The sequence below is a fragment of the Sorghum bicolor genome, chromosome 9 (genome assembly GCF_000003195.3).
Source record: "Sorghum bicolor cultivar BTx623 chromosome 9, Sorghum_bicolor_NCBIv3, whole genome shotgun sequence".
Lineage (NCBI taxonomy): Eukaryota > Viridiplantae > Streptophyta > Magnoliopsida > Poales > Poaceae > Sorghum > Sorghum bicolor.
This window is the reverse complement of record NC_012878.2, coordinates 54,351,249-54,371,620: the sequence shown is the minus strand read 5'-3', so window position 1 is coordinate 54,371,620 and position 20,372 is coordinate 54,351,249. Positions and strand designations below refer to the sequence as shown.

Genomic DNA, 20,372 nt, shown 5'->3' with positions numbered 1-20,372 from the left:
ATGCATGCGTGGCCGCGCCCTGGCGTTTGGCGCATTCCGACGCCTTTGCTGCACGCACGGGCGCTGCTAGCTCACCGGCGCCTCCACGTGAAGGCCGGCTTTCGTGCTCGCCGCGCACAGGAACAGGATCGGACGGTCGATCCGCGCGCGCCGCGGCCCCGACACGCCAAGATACGCGGCCCGCGCGCACGGCATGCACCGATCGGACGATCCCGTGCGTACCGTGTCGCGGACGCCGGACAAGTTTCCGAAATGGCCCTGAAGATCTGGGATGGAACACTAGCCAGCCTGTCGTCGGTACCGCACGTCCAAACAGTCGGAGACCAAAAGATGCGTGCAATCGACCGAATTCTAGGTGGGAATTTTCGTACAGGTGGCCGATCTCACCTTCTGCTGCCCGCAACTTGCACCTTTTTTTTTTTTGATCCTTCTGGTTTCTGGACGGCCCACCGGCGAAGGATTGTACGAAGTGAACAAAAATTGGCGAGAGGCAGGCAGGGTGTCAATTCTTAGGCCTTGTTTAGTTCACCCAAAAACAAAACTTTTTAAGATTGTTTGTTACATTAAATCTTTCGACACATGCATGGAACAATAAATATATATGAAAATAAAAACTAATTGTACAGTTCGTCTGTAAATCACGAGACGAATATTTTAAGCCTAGTTACTCTATGATTAAACGAAAATACTACAGTATCAAAATCCAAAAAAAAACCTTATTGTATTTGCATGTGTATATATGTTGTATGTACATGGAGTCAGTTATTATCCACTATTTGCAACTTGGTGCACAAACAGAGTACCTAGCTAGCGGATGCTGGATGCCACGACCACGACACATCCAGACATCCTGCACGTACCAAGCGAGCGGACACGTGCGTTCCATGCAGATGCTCAGATGCATCTCCTCAAGCACCCGTCGCTCACCTCGACCCAGCTGCAGTCGTGCTCAGGAGTTTAGGACCCTCGCGCTCGCGCCGCAGTATACCATACCAAGCCCAGTCAAGCAAGCATGCCGCCCAGGACGGCGCAAGCCGTGCCCCTGGCCTTGCCCATGCTCCTCTTCCTGCTCCTCGTGTCCGCACGCGCAGCGGAGCCGGAGGGGGAGGAGCAGCGCGAGCGCGAGGAGGGCGTGGACGACCCCGACCCCGAGGTGACGGCGTGCAGGCAGCAGTGCGCGCGGCAGCGGCAGTTCGGCGCGCCCGAGCGGCGCTACTGCCTGCGCCAGTGCGACGAGTACGGCCGCGCCAAGCGCCGGGAGGAGGGCCCCGGCCCCGAGCGGGAGCGCGACCGCTGCCTGCACGAGTGCCGCGCCGGCCCGACAAAGCCCGGCTGCGAGCGCCGGTGCCGCGAGGCCTACGAGCGGGCCACCCGTGGGCGCGGGGACGCCGGCCCGCGGGGTCCGTGGTGGCAAGTCAGAGGCCGCTGTGGTCTAGTTACACATGTTTGAGCGGGTCATGGTTGTGGTGGCACGACACGACTCCTGGAATTCTGATCCTGTGGAAGACTACGTGCATAAATAAAAGTGGATTTCTGGGTTTCTTTGGGTGTTATTTCTTGCTTCGTTCATCGCTGGAGAACTCATTCGGCATCCAGAAAATCGTAAGGTAGGTGCCATTCGTTTCGCGTCATCACACCGAATCGGGAAACCCAGGCTACAACATGGTACACACAGCTCTCTGTTCGTCTGACTGTTTCTTTCTTACTAAAGAAAAATATTATAGGTCTATTTGGCACAGCTTTTATGAGTTGTTTTTTGTCAGACATTTTTTAAACAGTTTTATGGGTAAAGTTATTTTTTTATCAGTTAAGATGAAACTAAAAAAAAATAGCTCTATTTTCTATTTTTTTCATCAATGCATAAAGCTATTCTATCTCTCTTTTTATTTTTTTCATCAATATATGTAAAGTTGTTGGTGAAACTATTTTAATAAATATATTTTTTAAAATAGTTTAGTTTTACTTAGAAAATTGTTCATAAAATTTTTCTCTAAAAACAACTTCACTAATATAAAGCTGAGCTGTACAAGGGTCTATTTCACGTCAAATAAAAGACTGATTTGGCTTATAAGTCAGAAACCACACGTAGAGGTCTCCCCGTCTCTCACGCCAAGATACGTATAAGTACAGCCGCACTACGCAAAGGCGCAAACCACGCAAACGCCGGTCGCTTGCTTGATCCAACGGCCCCAACCCGCTCGTTGCGTTGGCAACCTCACAGCGGCCGCCAGCCGCGCACACGAGTCGCAAAAGAGCCGCGCCTCCGCCTCCGCCTTGGTGATCAATCGTCTCGTGTCTCGGTGACCCGACTGTCCATCGTCCTTCCCGGCGTCCGACCGACCGGCGGAGATGGTGCTCGCGGAGCTGGGCGGGAGCATCGCCCGCGCGCTGTCGCGGATGAGCAACGCCACCGTGGTGGACGAGAAGGTGCTCGCCGACTGCCTCAACGAGATCTGCCGCGCGCTCCTGCAGGCCGACGTCCGCTTCGAGACGGTCCGCGACGTCAAGGCCAACATCAAGCGCGTCGTCAACCTCGACGCGCTCGCCGCCGGCACCAACAAGCGCCGCATCATACAGCAGGTACGCACGCACGTCGCTAACTTCCCTCGATCGACCGGCCCGGCCTCGCGCGAGTCGCGTGTCGCAAACCGCGCAGTCGCAGGCCCGAATTCGATCGAAACCTACGGAGCGGGCGGCGGACGGAGGGCTGATCTCTCTGTATGTTGCGTGCTTGCAGGCCGTTGTCGATGAGATACGCAGGATGCTGGATCCCGGTAAGCCGTCCTTCACCCCCAGCAAGGGGAAGCCTAATCTGGTCATGTTCGTCGGCTTGCAGGGTCAGTATCATTCATCTACCTAATTGCTCGTTACATCTTATTACATAGCAATATTTGTATTGGAAGTTTGGAACTTACGGTAGAAGATGGTTGTCTGCGTTCAGTGTTTATTTCCGAACACCTGGGATAAAATATCTAAACGGTGTTTGTTCGAGAAGCAACAAAGCACTCATGTTAGTCATGTAGTTGTTTCCCTTTTCATGTTTTTATTGGGTGTCTTAGTTGCTGATGATTAGATGTATGATTCAAATGTTTGAGGCTGTTATTCAAAGGTTTGATCGTGTTCAGAAGAATTTATGAAGGGGTTAGAAAAAGTATGAATTGCTGTGATTTGGATCGCTTTGTTAATTTTTTTCTGAAGTCTTTGATACTCCTGTTGGTCATACGGGTTAACCACAATAACCTTGCAGTCTTTGTCGGAAGCAAGTTATTGGTCAACTTTCATAACTAGTGTTATGCTATACCGGCAGGAATTGTCACTTTGATTTTTAATATGTTGATTATTTATTTTGCTACAAAACTTGATCAGGAATTTGTACAGCTAGTTATAGACATTTTATTAGACACCTTGGCCCTCTTGTTTTAGTTTCTGTTTACTGGTTTGGACTTGTGAATTGTCACATGACATTTCCTTTCTTCTTTTCCTATTTCCAAGACTAATGTTTCTGCTGATCATTGTTTTCATGTTCTTTTCTTAACATCAAACATAGAAGTTTTCTTTTCACTGAGTAACATTTCATTATTGTAGGTTCTGGGAAAACCACTACCTGCACCAAGTATGCAGATTATCATCGGCGTAAGGGATTTAATCCTGCACTGGTTTGTGCTGATACATTCCGAGCTGGTGCTTTTGATCAGTTGAAACAGAATGCAACAAAAGCCAAGATACCATTCTACGGAAGGTGCTTATCTAAAAGTTTTCTTGGTTAGAAACCTACATCCAAAATTGACATAGATGAAATATTTGCTCTTGCAGCTACACCGAATCAGATCCTGTGAAAATTGCTGTTGAGGGCGTGGACATGTTCAGGAAAGAAAAGTGTGATCTCATTATTGTTGATACAAGTGGACGCCACAAGCAGGAAGCTGCCCTCTTCGAAGAAATGCGCCAAGTTTCAGAAGCTACAGTATCCCCACTTTCTTAATCTCCGACATATTGAATCTAGCCTTGCACTGCTAATGAGAATCTAACCAACCTTTTTTTGTGTGTTCTATGCAGAAACCAGACCTGGTGATATTCGTTATGGATGGTAGTATTGGTCAAGCTGCATTTGATCAGGCGCAAGCGTTTAAACAGAGTGCTTCGGTTGGTGCTGTGATTGTTACAAAAATGGATGGTCATGCGAAAGGCGGGGGTGCACTTAGTGCGTAAGTATCACTCCTTATCTCTTTTATAATCCACATGATGCTATTTTAGACGTTATATTGCTTGCAATCCACACAAGTAAAACCACAGGGGACATATTAAATTCAAAAGCAAATGCAACTGTTTTTAGGTTACTTTCAGTTATATATGTTTAATGTTCATTTTTCTTTGAGAACAAATGTTTAGTGTGTATGAAACATTTCAAAATTCAACTATTACGCATGTAATATGTGCTCACTTTTAAAAGGTAATCCTTGTATACTTCTTAAAATGAAGCAAGGGTTATTTTCGAGTAAATGGGTGAAGATTCTGAATAACTTTTATTTACATCTTTGTTTCTTTGTTTTCAGGGTTGCAGCTACAAAAAGCCCTGTGATATTTATCGGAACTGGAGAACATATTCTAGACTTTGAGGTTTTCGAAGTGAATCCATTTGTTAGCCGTCTGTTGGGTCAGCAAAATATGTTCAATATATTCTGTAACTTCGTGATTCTTCTTTCCAGTTTACAGTTTACCTAACTTCAGTGTACTTGTCAGGTATGGGTGACTTGTCTGGCTTGGTGAACAAGATCCACGAAGTTATTATGCCTAATAATCAGCCACCGAATATTATTGGCCCTCAGTTGGTTGAAGGAACCTTCACACTCAGGCTTCTGTATGAGATGTTCCAGACTCTCCAGAGTATGGGTCCTCTTGGACAGGTTAGCTATCCTTTCATTGCTATAAATGTGATTAAATTCGATGAAATTATCCAACAACATAGGAAGATATGACATTCTCTTGCAGGTCGTCTCTATGATACCTGGATTTAGCGCTCAGTTTATTGAAAAAGGAAATGAGAAGGAAGGTCAAGCAAAGATTAAGCGGTACATGACGATGATGGACTCCATGACTGATGCAGGTGAGCTTGTGCAAACACTTTGTCTTGGGTAACCACAGTCTGGACAGGCATTCTGAAACCCATTTGTCTCTTATTACTGTCTACTTAGAGCTTGACGGGACAAACCCAAAGTTGATGAACCAGTCACGAATCAACCGGATCGCTCGGGGATCCGGCAGGCTCGTGGAGGAAGTGGTCCACATGCTGGAGGAGTACAAGCGAATTGCCAAAATGTGGAAGAAACTGCCGCTGCCAACCAACAACAGGAGATTAAATACAAACCGCGACATAAGGCCCATAGCCAATGCCATTCCTCCGAATATGTTGAATCAGCTTGGTGGCTTCGTTGGGCTGCAGAATATGATGAAACAAATGGGCGCTCAAAGTAGATGAGGTAAACCATTGAAGTCGTGGATAGCAACCGTTAGGTATAGGTAGGCTGTGAGTACTACTCTAGAGTCTAGAGTGTTGACCATCAGGAGGGTTATCATCGTCTTGGTGCTAAACGTTGATTTTGCTGCATCCAACCACCACTACTTGGGAATTGGGATCGGGCTGCTTCGTGTCGAGTTAGTTTTGCCAGGCGTGGTTGCATTGTATAGAATTTTTAGAAGTTGAAATATGATGGTTCCCTACACTATTCTTGATAGAGGTCTTCCTGAAAATTGCTGGACGCCTGGACCTATGGATATGCATTTACTTATTCCTTTTTGTGGTCCTCTGTTTGTGACTATGTTCAGGTCTTTGCGAATCAGTTGCTTTGCTAAAGCTGTAGAAACTGTGCTAGGAGCTACCACAAACACTTTTAAGGAGTCGTTTTCTGGTGAATAGTAGAGAAGCCAGAGCCGTTTTAAGGAGTTGTTTTCTGGTGAATAGTAGAGGAGCCAGAGCTGTCTTTTGATGAAAGTGCCAGAGCTGTAAAGACCTAAGCATTTGAGGAAAAGCCGTGCAGGATTAGGAGGTTCGAATCCTTTCATCCTAGATTTTTTTTTGATAAAGTGAAACATAGAACCATATTGTGTCTTGCACAACGCAGAAATTTATTAAGATAACAAATTATCTCTTATGAACTCGTAGATTACATGCATTTCTAAGTTTATTCTTAAAAAAACAAAATGTCAAGTCCAGTCAAATTTATAATATCTTTAGTTTTCATGTTTTTTTTATTTGTCAGGCACATTCAGGACATGCCACTTCTACTCATCACTTATACATGTTTTGAATATGTGTTATACAAATTTACAAAAACAACCTTGGAAGAGTGAAAGTGATTAAGTTTTAAAGTACTCAATCCATTCCAAATTATAATACGTTTGACTTTTTTGACATCAAGAGTTTGACCACTTGTCTTATTCAAAAAATTATGCAAAATATCAGTTCTTTTGTCGTGGCTTGGTTTATTAATAAAAGTTCTTAAAGAATGACTTAAATTTGACTATGTTTGTATAACTTTTTTGAATAAGATGAGTGGTCAAATTTGGAGCCAAAAAATTAAACGTCTTATAATTTGAGATGGAGCGAGTACTTGTTATCTGGATGACAATAATATTTGCACATTTTTTAATTATAAACGGAATCAAAATTGTTCTTTTTAGATGGATTATTAGTTCTTCTATGTCCAATACAATGAGTAACGACATAATTTAGTGAAAATAATATAGAGGAAAATAAATAAATTAATGGTCGTTGCAGCTGAGAAAGCAATGAGTTAGATATGTCGAGAAAGCTAGAAAGATATTCATAAATCATTAGATCGTTACTCGTGTTCCAAATGTTAAGATGTATTGGTTTTTTATATACATAGTAAAAATTAAGAAAAAACCAAATCGTCTTATAATTTAGAAGGAGTATCACACATCCTACTATATTTTAGATAAGTTAGTGCAAATTCAATAGCAATCAACACTAGTACAATAAAGCTTCGTACTCGCGGTTCCAAACATATTTGTACAAGCGTTTTTCACATTCGCCAGCGTTGAGGGCTAGTGGTAATAAAAACTTTCCACTAGCGGCTGTTTGAGAACCGCCACTGGCGGTTGTCAGTGTTTGTTAAAGAGAACCGCAAGTGTAAATATATTTCCATTGGCGATTTTCTTAATAAAACCACTTGTGGAAAGTTTTCAAACATTCCCGCCCTTTTTCAAATGTTCCCTCCAAACCGTATTTTCACTGGCGGTTTTCATAATAAAACCGCTTGTGGAAAGTTTTCAAATATTCTTGCCCTTTTTTAATGTTTCCTCCAAACCGTATATATATATATATATATATATATATATATATATATATATATATATATATATATAATACTGAATGGTACTGAATTTTATTCAGTATAACACTTTGGTATAAAATAGTATTCTTCACCTAGAATGTAGAATAACACTTGTATTCTACATTCAGGAACAGTTGATCAGCACCGCCTCAACCGGTTGCGTTGTACGTGGCCTAACATTTTCTTAACTTTGAAAAAAACGGAAGCAAACTACAACTTGCTAGTTTCAAGTGGTTGTGTCTGCAGCGGCACTTGCTACATTAGTGCGTAGCTTGGCAAGTGATCCCGCCCTAAACCATATATACAATTTTCCTTCTTTGCACTTTTTCCTGAATACCATATATTTCATATGAAAAAATGTGATTGGTGCAAGTAAATTAACTTTTAGTAACATAGATAGCAAAAGAACAATACATGAAATTTAAAATCATCAAGCAAGACCGCCCTTGCATTTGAGTAATTTGTTAAGAAAACTAGTGTAAGCTTTGTTACCAGTGAATAAACTGCAAAATGGCTATGCTTGAAGCCACTTCATCATTGGACCCTTTTGAGATTTTTTTACAGATAGCAAAATGAACTCCTCTTAGGGTAGGTATGTTTGTTAGATCTCTTCCTACCTTTTGATTTCTGTGGTTTAAGTGGTTCTCTAAAATAAATTATATATCAAAAGTGATTTTGTGAATGAACTGAATTAGTATAAGTTAGTTTTTCCTAATTTGTGGCTCATAGTTCATATGAGCCAATCACCCCATAGAAATAGCATATAACCATTTCTCCGTAAGATATTATTTGACAGAGCTCCTTTTGAATTCATCCTAAAAAATACTTTAAGAATGCTATCAAATTGACATTTATACTTCTCATATGGAAAACCACAATGTTTTCTAAGACATGTATAATAAATATAAAAACATGTGTAGCTTAAAATATAATGATTTACTATAGGCTCCCGTATTCCTTAGTGACTCAGATAGCCAACTATGAAATTTAGTGTTCTTTCTTTCGAAACAGCAAATAGCCACCTATAGCGGACAATAGCAGCAGCTAATAGCTAAATGATACATAAAAAATTGATAAACCTTTTCAAATAGGTATAGCCATAGATAGTAGCAACCAGAGATAGCGGCGTTCTAGTTGGAGATAATAAATATTAAAACATGTGTAGGTTAAACTATAATGATTTACTATAGGATCACTTAATTCTTAGTGTTTTAAATAGCCAGCTAAGAAATTTAGCGATCTATCTCTCGAAACAGAAAATAGCTAGTTATATCGGGCAGTAGCATCAGATAACAGTTGAATAATATATAAAAAATAGCTAAATCATTTTCAAACAGGTATAGTCGGAGATAGTAGCAAGTATAGCCAGAGATAACGTCAGCGAGAGCCGTAGCTTTAAAACCTTTGTATTTCTTAAAATTTTTGTTGGAAATTTCTATATTCACTAAACAAGGAGAATTTGCTCAAAGAAAACTAGACAAGAATAAAAATCAATGAAATAAATCATTTCCATGCACCATACTAATCAAACCCACTCATGAAAAAGGTGAAAACATAAAATACTCTAGTTCAGAGGCTCCAATACCTGTCTCTAATAAACTGAACCAATTAAAAAAAGGCAATAACATAAAAAAATCCAATATTTATAAACTACCAAACCAAATTCGATCCCAAAAACTTCCCAATCAATATATATAGACACCAAACCCCACCCCCCTACACCCCCCCCCCACCCCACCCCACCCCAGAAGGCCAGAAGCAAACCCCACAAGGGCGGGCCTAAGGCTGGGCCCATCTCACAGTCTAAAAGAGGGGAGCCACCTCTTTCCCAGTTCACACGGACCCGTGTGTGAGCGCACCCCTCCTCGTGCTCCTATGGAGGCCACCCCGATCTCCGTGAAACCACCGTCGCCGGCGCTGGCGGCGCCACCCCCGGCCACGCTGGGGCCCAGGGACATGCCAACGCATGCCGTCGGAGGGACCGAGCTGGAGCCGTCCAGCATGAACCAGCTGGCAATAGCCCCGGACCCCAAGCGGTGAGGGTTCGGCGGCCCCGCACCTCGGGGACTTTGGTTTCTCGATTTGGGCGTGCCTTAGGGGCTTTGAGTCGTCTGATTTGTGGTGCTTTGTGTTCGAGCAGGCAGAGGGTAGAGGAGGCTGCGGATGGTAACGGGTGCAAGCATTGCGCCTGCAAGAAGTCCAGATGCTTGAAGCTGTAAGGAACCTACTGTTTCGACCGTTTCGTTTCTGTTCTAATGGCCAGTCTCAGGGCGGAGTCAGTTTTTCCTGTCGCGATTAATATCCTTATCTGTTTAATTTAGAGAGCGGAGGGACGAAATGCTGGATACTATGCGATTTGCATCCATTTTGTCTACATAGGAAGGGGATTGTTGCGGATTTTTATTGATTTAGTTCCTTGTAATCAGTGGTTGAAGTCAGAATTTTGGTTGTAGTTTGTTGTCTAATTCTCTTAGGCTGTTCTTTCAATAAGCTGCATCTTTCTCTCAGTAGGCAATGTAAATTTCAGGTATTTGTGAAATTTGAGTGTTCTGTTCCCAAAATAAATCAAAAACGTATTTTTGGCATCTGTTTGCGCTGTTGCACATTATTTGATTACTTCAGGGTCCCGTTGTGTGTTGTCTCTAGTACACTCTGAAGTCTGAACCATGGAGCTCAAGATAGGACAACATATGTGGTAGTCATACTTACTAATTTCCTCTTAAGATGGAATCAGCATCTTCTTATTCTACTGCTGTGTGGAGCAAACTGTGTAGATCAAAATGATGTTAGGCTAAATGATTGGAAATTTAGGTGTTGTTTTGTTGGTGCCCAATGAGCCAGTGTTTGAGAACCCCATTCCCTGTTAGTTATATCTCGGGTATTTCTTTTCATTCCTTAGCTAAATGATTGGAAGAAAAAACTTTGGTCACAGCCGTATGCCCCTACTATGGATTTTATCTGCCAGTCTATGCTATTGATGAAACTGTGAACTATATGGAACTCCTAAAAAGCAGTTCAGTATGTTACCTCAATGCCAAGGAGTCCAGTCGACCTAGGGTGAATGACATGACTGTATGTTGCTTTGTAGACATGCGGCTGGTGGAGCTGGGTGTCACTTGGGTAGGCATTGGATAGCCGCCATGTTGAGGAGCCTGAGATCAGTCCATTCCTGGGCTGGGTTAGGATTAGATCCAAGCGATTGCCTTTGCGGATCTAAACACCGCCGCCGCCACACAATTTTGCCCTTGCCACCAATACCCAGAGCACAATTGCCCTCTTGAGCTGCTTCAGACTTGGTGGTCAACTGGTGGAGTTGGCCGTTGAGCCTTCGACTATGTTGAAGGCCCTAGCAGCCACTGCCTTGAATTGAGAGGGGGAGGAGGGAGCAGATTAAGAAGCCTTAGGCTCCGCCCACCACCGCCACTCAAGTTCGCCCTTGCTGCCACCCTTGATCTGCTTCTGCTGCTCACCCCTTGCCTCTCAGTCTCGCTGTCATATTTCTGCTTAGAGGGAGAGAAGGAAATGGGGATTTGGGGTGGGGTGGGGTGATGGGGAATATGAGAGAGGAGGGAGGTAGAAGAGGAGCGGCAGTGGGCTTGTTTGGCGTGAGGTGAAGGGGAGATGATATAGGGTTTGTCTTCAACTGGGCCAGTTTGGAACCTGGCCGAGAATGTGAAGTGCATCAGACGTGATCACGTGAAGTAGGAACCTGGCTGTTATATAGAGCTATGGAAATATCTAAAGGACTTTTGGTTCATTTTCATTGTCGGCGTCTCAAATTCCTAATTTGTTGCCATGTGAAGTGCATTCATTTTTTTTCCTGTGCTGTTAGTTATTATTTACTAACACCTGCTCACAGCTTTGTGGATCTCATAAATACATTATCACCCTTTGCATCTGCAGCTATTGCCCATGTTTTTCTGGAGGTGGTTATTGTTCTGATAAGTGTGGCTGCCAACCATGTTTCAACAAAGAAGCTTTTTCAGAAACAGTTCAGACTACTCGCAAGGTGTTACTTTCAAGACAGAAGCGTATGTCAATGAAAATTAATAGGAGACCTGAGGCAAATGCTGAACCTATGGTTGTTATCCCAACTGAGTTAAATGATATCGCACCGTTTAAATTTCTGTTAGGCTTAATTAAATTTTCAATATTCTGTCACCTATAGGAAGATGCTCACCATTCTTCTTCTTCAACTCCACCAAGGAGAGGTTGCAACTGCAAGAAATCAAGTTGCCTAAAGAAATACTGTGATTGCTACCAGGTTTCATCTTTTTCTCAAGTTCTTTGCTCAATAGGTGAGACAAGATTACGAAACTTACTGTTATGGACAGGATGGGACCGGATGTTCCTTGTTTTGCCGTTGTGACGATTGCCAGAATCCTTTTGGGAAAAATGGTACATACGGAATACTTTTATATATTGTTCTAATTATACAAGTAATCTTTTGTCAGTACATATGTAGTGGTGCTATTGTTATATACTAACTAATGATGATTTCCCTACTGCAGAAGGCATAATAGCTGATGATAGTAAGCGCTATCTATATACTGGTGCTGATTTGGATCACAGCGAGGGTGAACATGACTTTGTTGTGGAGCGCTCGCCTCGTCTACAATCACCTATCTCGAAGGAGTCTTCTTTCCACCAAACCCCACCTCATCTTAGGGTCTCAAGCAGAGACACACATGTGTTCCCACAGGCGATATCCCAGTGGCAGGCACTGCCCCGCTCGTGGCAGCATTGTGCCAACAAGAGGAACAGCAATGACAGGGTGATGGACGACTCTGCAAACTACAAGAACTCAAACCATGACTGGCAGCTATCCAAGCACGAGGACAGCTACAGCATATCGAAGTGCGTCCAGATCCTGAACGGCATGGTGGAGCTGTCACAGGTGGAGAAATCAGTTGCCCCCGATGTCTTCCTGCAGCCAGGCAACCGGGAAATTTTCATCTCCCTCAGCGGCGATGTGCGCGCCATGTGGCTGAAGCGCAAGATTCAGCACCTGGCCTAGGGTGGGTTGCCTTGTGCCGTCCTTCCGAGTGGAGATTGGAGGGGACATTGAGTTATCTTTTAGATCTTGCGTGTTCTGCTGATCGTGGGCATGCACAGGATTCTAGGTTTTTTTTTCCCCTGTATATTGAGTGTATTCCTGGATTATAACCATTATGTATTGTCTTTGTAGAGAGCCATTTTGAGCCTGGTATCCGTTAATAAAATGAGATTGTACACCTACAGGTCGTTTCGCGGCAATGGTTGATGGTCCATCTCTCTTGCCCACGCGACCTGTCGTCCCAGTGGCCTCAGTTTTGTACTACTGTTGTTACCGCTACCAGGTTGGGCAGTATTAGAAATTTAGAAGTAAATGCTACTGGAGCGTTTTGTCTGTAAAACCTATGCTTGAGTGTTGACACACACAGAAAGTCTGCGCTTGGCTGGGTTCATCACAGTTATCTTTAGATGATGAAGACGACGATAGGGGAGGGCGGCGGGCCTGGGAACATTCATGGAAGCCATAGTAGTCGAACATTCATGAACGGCTTCCAGTGGCGTCTATACGATTCAATTCGACAAATGATATGTGTGGTGCATCGACAGCATCGTGAAACGGAGGATGACAAATCTTATACTGCAGACTCTGCATCACCTGAGCTTTAACAAAGCTCAACCGTACCAAAATTTCTATTGCTTCGAAGTATATCAGATGCCAGGCTAACTCAAGCTAATTCCATTATTGCAAATGAAGTTTAGGTTACACAAAGCGTGCCGCATATAGTGAACTACAAGTATCTCAATACATTATACTGCCGGCTGCCCCCAAGAAAAACTTTTAATGACATATCGTTTGTTTGCCAAATGAGTAACATGGCATCTCGTCTGTGGATTCATCAGCCCTCCAGCTCTTTTAACTGCCGTGAAGATGGAAAGAGTGGGAAACACAAGCAGCACCATGTAATTATGAGATAGAAATGTCTTCCGAACAAAATTTAGCAGCTGAGTGTTTTCTGATATGCAACCTGCAGGCAGTCAAGGAGATTGTGAAACAAAATTTGAAGACAAATTCTAAGCAACAACTACAGGAAAAAAAAACATTTTTTAACAAAAAATGTACAAACATACCGAAGTGGAAGTCTTCAGAAGCTCCCGGATAGCCATTGTAGCGTAACATGATGCTGGTAAAGTAAATGCTAATTTTAAGGCCAATTTCTCTGGTGATGTGTCTGGGCAGCCAATAAGCTTATTTTCTTGGGAGCTACTCCGATTAGTTGGCACAGAGGTATCAGGAGCCTTTTCCAGCTTATCCTGCGACTCCTGGTTAGAAAGCTCATTTGCTTCTTTAGGCTTGGTTCTGGACAGAACATCCAGATCAGTTTCTGCTAAAGATGAACTGTCATCTGTGTAAGTCATGAGTTCCCTGCAGTCATATTAGAGGAAAAAATATATTTTAATGGAAGAACCAAAAGGAGTTCCATGAGCAAGAAACAGCTTGAAACCAAACAAACCCAACACAAATTGCATTGCATGTTCTCAAGAGAAAAAGGAGGCAAGAAAGATCTAATCCTTGAGCACAGGGTACATACCACTCAAAACCAATAGGCCGCTGGAACACTCGACGGTAACCACCTTTCATGCTTGTAATTGAAAACTCCCTAACAAATGAAGGTTGGATTAAAGACACTGCAATTAGGATATTAAGTCACAGATGAAAACAAGCACAAATTAAGACTCACTTGACACCATGAGCATTCTCCGTCAAGCTAATGCCATCCTGTGTCATCATGAAAGCACAATTCAAATACTTCAATCTGTTTTGTCCACAAATCACTCAAAACATGTTGTATCAATCAGAACATATTCCCTAATACTCCTCTCAAGTGAAAAAACTACTATGCAATCAAGGAATACTCAAAAAACAGATTCTAATGGACTTGACAAAAGCATCAACCTACTACCAATTCAAATCAACATACATAGCTAATGCAGAAAGTTCCACTTCTAGAAACTCAAACTAATAAGGTTTCATGTGACAGCCACCAATCACCACATTAAAGTATACAGAAATAAAAGGGGAAACTCAAATGTTCATCCCAGACCCACAGCTAATCTAAACCTACTAGTCCAGATGTTAGTTACTTTGGAAATGTACTAGACCCACATCTTGGTAGCTAACTTTGTGAAAATCATGAAACACTCACACGAAAAATCCAACACTGCACAAACTTCTGCTAAACACGAAAGAACATCTAATAAACTACAAAATACACACTATAGGATAGTGTTACCTTTCTAGCCATTTCATGGTAAATCTCAGCGACTTCATTCCCAGGAAACAATGCTTGTGAACTGCATGCCATACAAATAAGCATAAACAAAAAATGAAAGTACAAATACAAAGGAATTGGTATTACCCAGGCAAAGGTAGGACAACATCATCAAATGTGTATATCCCCTTCAATAAATCTCCAGAATCAACTATCTAGAGAAGAAATAAAAGGTGGATTATTAGGATCTCTATTAGAAAGGACATTTGTGTGTATCAGCATGTGTCACAACTGTACCAAACCTTCACAGACTGGATGCTTTCTTCTGGTTGTGCTTCAGAACATAGATCAATTTCAATTGAATTTGTGTGGCCATCATCAGTTTCCAGAATGTTTACAGAAGTTGATTCTTCTGGAGGGCATTCTTTGTTATACACTAAGTCACCTTCTACAACCTGTGAAATGCCTGTCAAATTACTAGTCAGAAAATGAAAAACGACAAAAAAATGTTTTCTAGACTAATACATCAGTTCAAAGATAACCACATCAAGCAACAATATACATCAATTCACAAACATCAAACCGTGTAATGATTTCATTTAATTCTTTTAGTAGAAGGTAAGAAACTAACCATACTTTTCCACTCTCATACTGGCAGCATGATTCCACAGGTAACTTTGGTAACTATGTACATACCTACATAGAATATTCAAATAAAAACTTTCAGAAGAAGTAGAAATAAGATATGGCTATCATTCAACAAAATTCAACTGACATGAGAGCATACGATACTATGAACTAATCCAACTACAGAATATGGACACCATCACAAGAAATTATTTAGACAACAGAATATGACATGGCAACAAAGCATTACCTTAGCATATAACAAAGTAAGCACTGCTATATGATGAGAGACAAGCACACTAGTACATTTTTATGCCGTAACGGAATAACTTAAGTACTTAACAGTTGACAACATTAACAAATAAATGCAGAATATGGAAACAGAGCTGAACACAGAGGTAAAGCTGTTATTAGAGACCGATAAACAATTTTAAGCACAAGTCAATAACAACTCGATATCCTTACTGGGAAAAACACGACACATCATTAACAACAACAAAGCCTTTTTGCCCCAAGCAAAGATGGGCTAGGCAGCATATTCTTAACCATCTAAAATTGTGTACCTTAATTTGCACTAAATAAGCCAATACAAAGAAAAAATGGAGTACATTTAAATAAAAGGATGCAACATACATCATTCTAAGTGTTCTTGGTATACCCTTAAGTGCTTGTAGATGGTTACCAGGGCATTTCTTCAGACATTGAAGCTGGAAACATGCAAACAACGGAAGATAAGAAAAAAGAATCAGTTTAAATGCACAAAGCAATGTGCTTTACACAAGGTAGAAAAAATTAGAAGGCCACATTTTTTCAATTAATACCACAGTATATGTTGAAAAAAGGGTAACTAAACTTACTATTGCCCTCTCAGCTACGAGGTGTCGAGGGAAGTTCCTCAGTGCCATATCAATGTCACCATGTTCCTTGTAACGTTTGCGCACCTCATTGATGTCATCACGCTGTACGGACTTAGTTATGTTTAAACAAAAGCTGGCAGAACTGAATAAAAACTCCTAATTGGACACATATAAAATATTTGTAGGATATCTCCTTCCCTTGGATCAAGAATCAAGTTTACAGCAGCCTTCCACTCTCCTCTAAGCAAAGCAGCCCCAACAAGATGTGTTGGTACTGAACCACTACCAAAACGCTAAGCAGATGAAATAGATAAACTCGATGAGCTTCAGAAATAATAGGGTAATAGGTTTTAAACTTGAGGATATAATACCTGCAAACCATAGTAGTTGATAAATCCATTTTTTCCTAAGCCATCTACTGCATTTTTTATCATGTCTTCAGATTCTGCAGTAACACCCCTAAATAAATATAGGGTAACATAAGATCTCCATATGCTCTGTTTTCCTAAAAGAGAATGTACAAGGTATGCTGCATGTGGAGTTGTCGACTGAAGTATCTTAGCAAACAATACAGACAAATGCACACATCATGCAGTTGTACAAACAATAGAATGTTAAAAACATGATCCCAAGTTCTTGTGTTGAACATATAGTCTTAGTCTAAGAAGTTACTATGGTTCAAGTCAAGTGATGACCATTTTAGTACAAGGAAAAAACTATGGAATGCTAAAATACTAAATTGTAAGGAAAGACAGTACCTCAGAGTAATTGTAAATCGATTTCCTGTGAGTTGTCCAAGAACAAGTCCCTCCTTCACGTAACTAAAAAGCATTAGTTAGTTGCCAAAAGTATCAACACTTTAAGACTGCTATATCATGGTTATGTGTACAACAGGATAATACTAATCACATACCAGAAGTTTCCAACTTTAATCCCAAACAGACGATTATTAAGAGCAGCCAATCTACTGGCTTGCACCTTGAAAACAGTTACCTGATAAAAATTAGAAAAATATCAATATTACTGTATGCACAATTATAGACAGAAATGACAAACTATTCACATAGGTAAGCTATCAAATAGTGAAAAGAATGAAATGTACGAAAATACATAACAAATATCTTTGAAACTAATTATGTCATTCAGATGACATTTAAGTTAGTAATGTAACATGCAGTCTCCTGTACAGATAAAATCACGAAGTGTTCCATTTCCAGACTTCAATGTTATATGTTAGCCAACGTTATACAAGGAAGCTCCAGGACTAACTAAACAAATTTACTCTGCTGTTAAAAATTTGAGGAATACGTGCCTGCTGTGTAGTAACAGCACGCTTATCCTTTGTCCCTGCAAACCCAAATGAACGTGGCTGCAAAAGGTACAGTTAATTTAGAAGCAGCAAGAGCAGGTAAATGAATTCTAGGATTTAGCAACTGTGAAATACCTGAAGTCCTAGCATTTTTCCTATTACTCCTAATGCTTCTTGGGTGTCCTTGTTCTCTTTGTACAGGTGAAACCTGATCAATGGCCCAAAATGGTAAGTCCAATTAAAACACTGGTCAGCAGCAAAACTAGATAAACTGCACAACCATATAAGGCTGTTGTGCAGCTACACTACGTGCATTGCTATTACTAAGTTCAGGTATGCCATACATGTGAAATGACACATAACAAAGTTAACAAACAAAAAAGCAGGATATCACCTCAGGAACTTCCCAACATTATCTGACCAATTACTCGACCCTCTACTATCAAATGGCGTGTCATCTCTCCAATCAGAACTACCCATGTTCTTCCGTTTCCTTCCTCTCCCACGGCCGCCACCACCTCTTCCACCACCTGCTCCTGACCCCAAACGCACCCTGATGCACCTCTGGACCCCATCACTGTGTTCCACCGTGTCTGTGACCAGGAACTTGAAGGTCTTCTTAAAGAAGTTATGCACCTCCTACAACCAAACAGCACAAATGTCATACCACCCTCGCCCAACACAGTTGCACAAACAATCAGTAACCGCAAAGTGAACTGACCGATCGGTGAGCCTTGTCAGCATCAGGGGAGAGAATGACAGGCGAGACATCACTGTCACCACCAGCCGACACCCTCTCCAGGAGACCCTTCAATGCGTTGCAGTCGGCATCGCCGCAGAGCGAACGGAACGACTCGAGGGCCTGGGAGTGGTCCGCTTCAGCGGACGGCGCCGCCTTATCCTCCTCATTCACATCAACGCACTGCAATTCCGCATTTGGCAGGGAGATTGGGATCGGAGAAGCACAATTATGAACAGAAACTTTCACAGAGGTCCTGATACCTCGGTGGGGAGATCGAACGAGGTGAGCTGGACGAGAGCGCCGTCGCGAGCAACCTCGTGGACGATGAAGTCGGCATATCGGTGCTTGAGGACGCCGCGGAATCCGGAAAGGGAGGAGGCGAAGCAGGATATCCCCGCCTCCGCCTCGGACAGTGAGGTCGAGCGCGCCATGGGAGCTGGGGGCTGCTTGAAGGAGCGCTAGGGTTTTGGGAGGGAAAGCGAGGAAGACGGCTGGAGAGGGTTTAGGGGAAAACGGTGATGAGTAATTTGTACCCAGGTCCCTCAGGTCATTGCCATTTCGTTTAAAGTGCGACAGCCACTTTGAATTGGGCCTTTTCATTTTCTTTTGAACAAATAAATTTTTTAAATAAACGAATTAGGAGTTGGAAGAAACAGTATTTTAGAGGCCGTTTGGCCGAACTTCTCGAAGCAGATTCTTCATAAAAATTGGTCAGCGTCAACTAAAATACACATAGATTCGGATGAAAAGCAAACAAAAATCACTTCATCATTTACACTGAACTTAAAAAATCCACTCCTCAATACCCTATTCAATCACTGCAGAATTAGTTATCAAATGCTCCTCCTCTTGCTCCCTCGCCAAAATCAACTATAATCACAAACATACCCTTAGGATATTTTTGTTTCTTTGTGTTTGTTTGTTTTTAAGCCATACTTTTTTCTGCCAGCCAACAGTGTTTTTCTCTCATAATAAATCAGTGATTAGTACTTTCAGCCATGACTTTACAGACAAACAAACAGACTCGACTCCTCAACAACTGTATCCGACAGAGTTGCAGCTAAAAAGAGTTTGACTAAACAAGCCCTAAGAGTCCATGACCTAGACGACTCACCCCGAGCATCACCTTCCTGTCAACAACAAGGTAGGGTGGGGGATGGGTGTACCAGAGTAACAAATAAAAAGGGTTCAACCAAACAAGACCTAAGAGTCAGCGACTTAGGCAGAGGGTGTTTAGGCCACGTAGCTTAAGCACAAGCATTACAGCATCTCCAACAGTTTGCATTTTTTCTTTGCCATTTGTTGGAGTTTGCCAACTCTGAAAAGCAAATGGGAAGGAGAAAAACAAGACATCTCCAAGAGTTTCGCAAATCTGACTTGTCATTTACCAAAATGTGGACCCAACTGCCGAAAGTTTTCAGCATGCGCGCGTCTCGGTCCGTTCGCGGGCTTTCTTCGCGCGTTCAGGAAGTCCGCCGCCACTCGCGTTGAGGAGGTCCGCCGCCAGTTGCTTCGTGCCATGGCTCGGTAGCTGCTCCCTGGAGATCGGCAAGTCCACGGTCGATCGCTGGAAGAAGTGCCTGGAGATCAGCAAGCAGTGTAAGTTCCCCTAGAGATCTGCAAGTAGTCCACGATCGCCACTGGCCGGTGGCCGCTGAGCCACGATCGTTATCCATCTTGATACTGTTGTGATCGGTGTTTTCCGATCGCGCGTGGGAGTCGCGGTAGATCGGTGTTTGCCAAGTCGCGGACGGACTTGTATAAATGCCAAGCCTCCCTTGGATTTTGCCAAGTTTTCAAAAATGCAAAACCAATACGCAAAACTGTTGGAGATGTGTTTTGTGAATTTTGGTAAAAATCAAGAATGCAAAAGCAATATGCAAAACTATTAGAGATGTTCTTAGTATGCAAATTTGGGGGAATCTATTATACCTCGTTATGTTATGGGTGTACCACAGAGTAACAAATAAAAAGAATTCAACCAAACAAGACCTAAGAGTTAGCGCCTTAGGCAGAGGGTGTTTAGGCCATAGTAGCTTAAGCACAAGCATTAGTATGTAAATTTGGGGAATCTATTATACCTCATTAAACTATTGTAGCAATCTGATTATCCTCAGACTCCAAGATCAAATACTTTCAAAACCGTTCAAAAACCACCATGCGTTGGAGTGGTTTTAAAGATGGTTTTCTTTATATTTTTTTTTAAAAAAAGTTTCA

The 20,372-nt window shown here is 42.2% G+C and overlaps 3 protein-coding genes across 4 annotated transcripts; 2 read left to right on the top strand and 1 right to left on the bottom strand.

Moving 5' to 3' along the window:
* Positions 2,212–5,794, top strand: LOC8067485 (signal recognition particle 54 kDa protein 2). The gene is made up of 9 exons (XM_002441307.2): positions 2,212–2,580; positions 2,738–2,837; positions 3,586–3,739; positions 3,814–3,964; positions 4,057–4,205; positions 4,554–4,654; positions 4,741–4,904; positions 4,990–5,104; positions 5,193–5,794. The coding sequence occupies exons 1-9, from the start codon at positions 2,350–2,352 to the stop codon at positions 5,474–5,476; spliced, it is 1,449 nt and encodes a 482-aa protein (XP_002441352.1). The 5' UTR covers positions 2,212–2,349; the 3' UTR covers positions 5,477–5,794.
* Positions 9,097–12,595, top strand: LOC8080093 (protein tesmin/TSO1-like CXC 3). Of its 2 annotated transcripts, none has more exons than XM_021447690.1 (6): positions 9,097–9,391; positions 9,496–9,570; positions 11,259–11,436; positions 11,524–11,619; positions 11,735–11,753; positions 11,867–12,595. In XM_021447690.1, exons 1-6 carry the CDS (start codon positions 9,231–9,233, stop codon positions 12,370–12,372), a joined length of 1,035 nt encoding a protein of 344 aa, XP_021303365.1. In that variant the 5' UTR covers positions 9,097–9,230; the 3' UTR covers positions 12,373–12,595. The 2 variants fall into 2 exon arrangements, with proteins under 2 accessions (XP_021303365.1, XP_002441351.1); XM_002441306.2 differs by having other exon boundaries at positions 11,690–11,753.
* On the bottom strand, positions 12,959–18,671 carry LOC8080092 (pseudouridylate synthase 7 homolog). Its single transcript, XM_021447689.1, has 19 exons — positions 18,416–18,671; positions 18,135–18,335; positions 17,808–18,052; positions 17,549–17,621; positions 17,417–17,473; positions 17,018–17,097; positions 16,863–16,925; positions 16,476–16,563; positions 16,295–16,397; positions 16,105–16,208; positions 15,881–15,954; positions 15,252–15,316; positions 14,923–15,086; positions 14,768–14,835; positions 14,642–14,702; positions 14,090–14,127; positions 13,940–14,008; positions 13,479–13,773; positions 12,959–13,375 (listed from the first exon to the last, which is right to left on the bottom strand). The coding sequence occupies exons 1-19, from the start codon at positions 18,584–18,586 to the stop codon at positions 13,346–13,348; spliced, it is 2,049 nt and encodes a 682-aa protein (XP_021303364.1). The 5' UTR covers positions 18,587–18,671; the 3' UTR covers positions 12,959–13,345.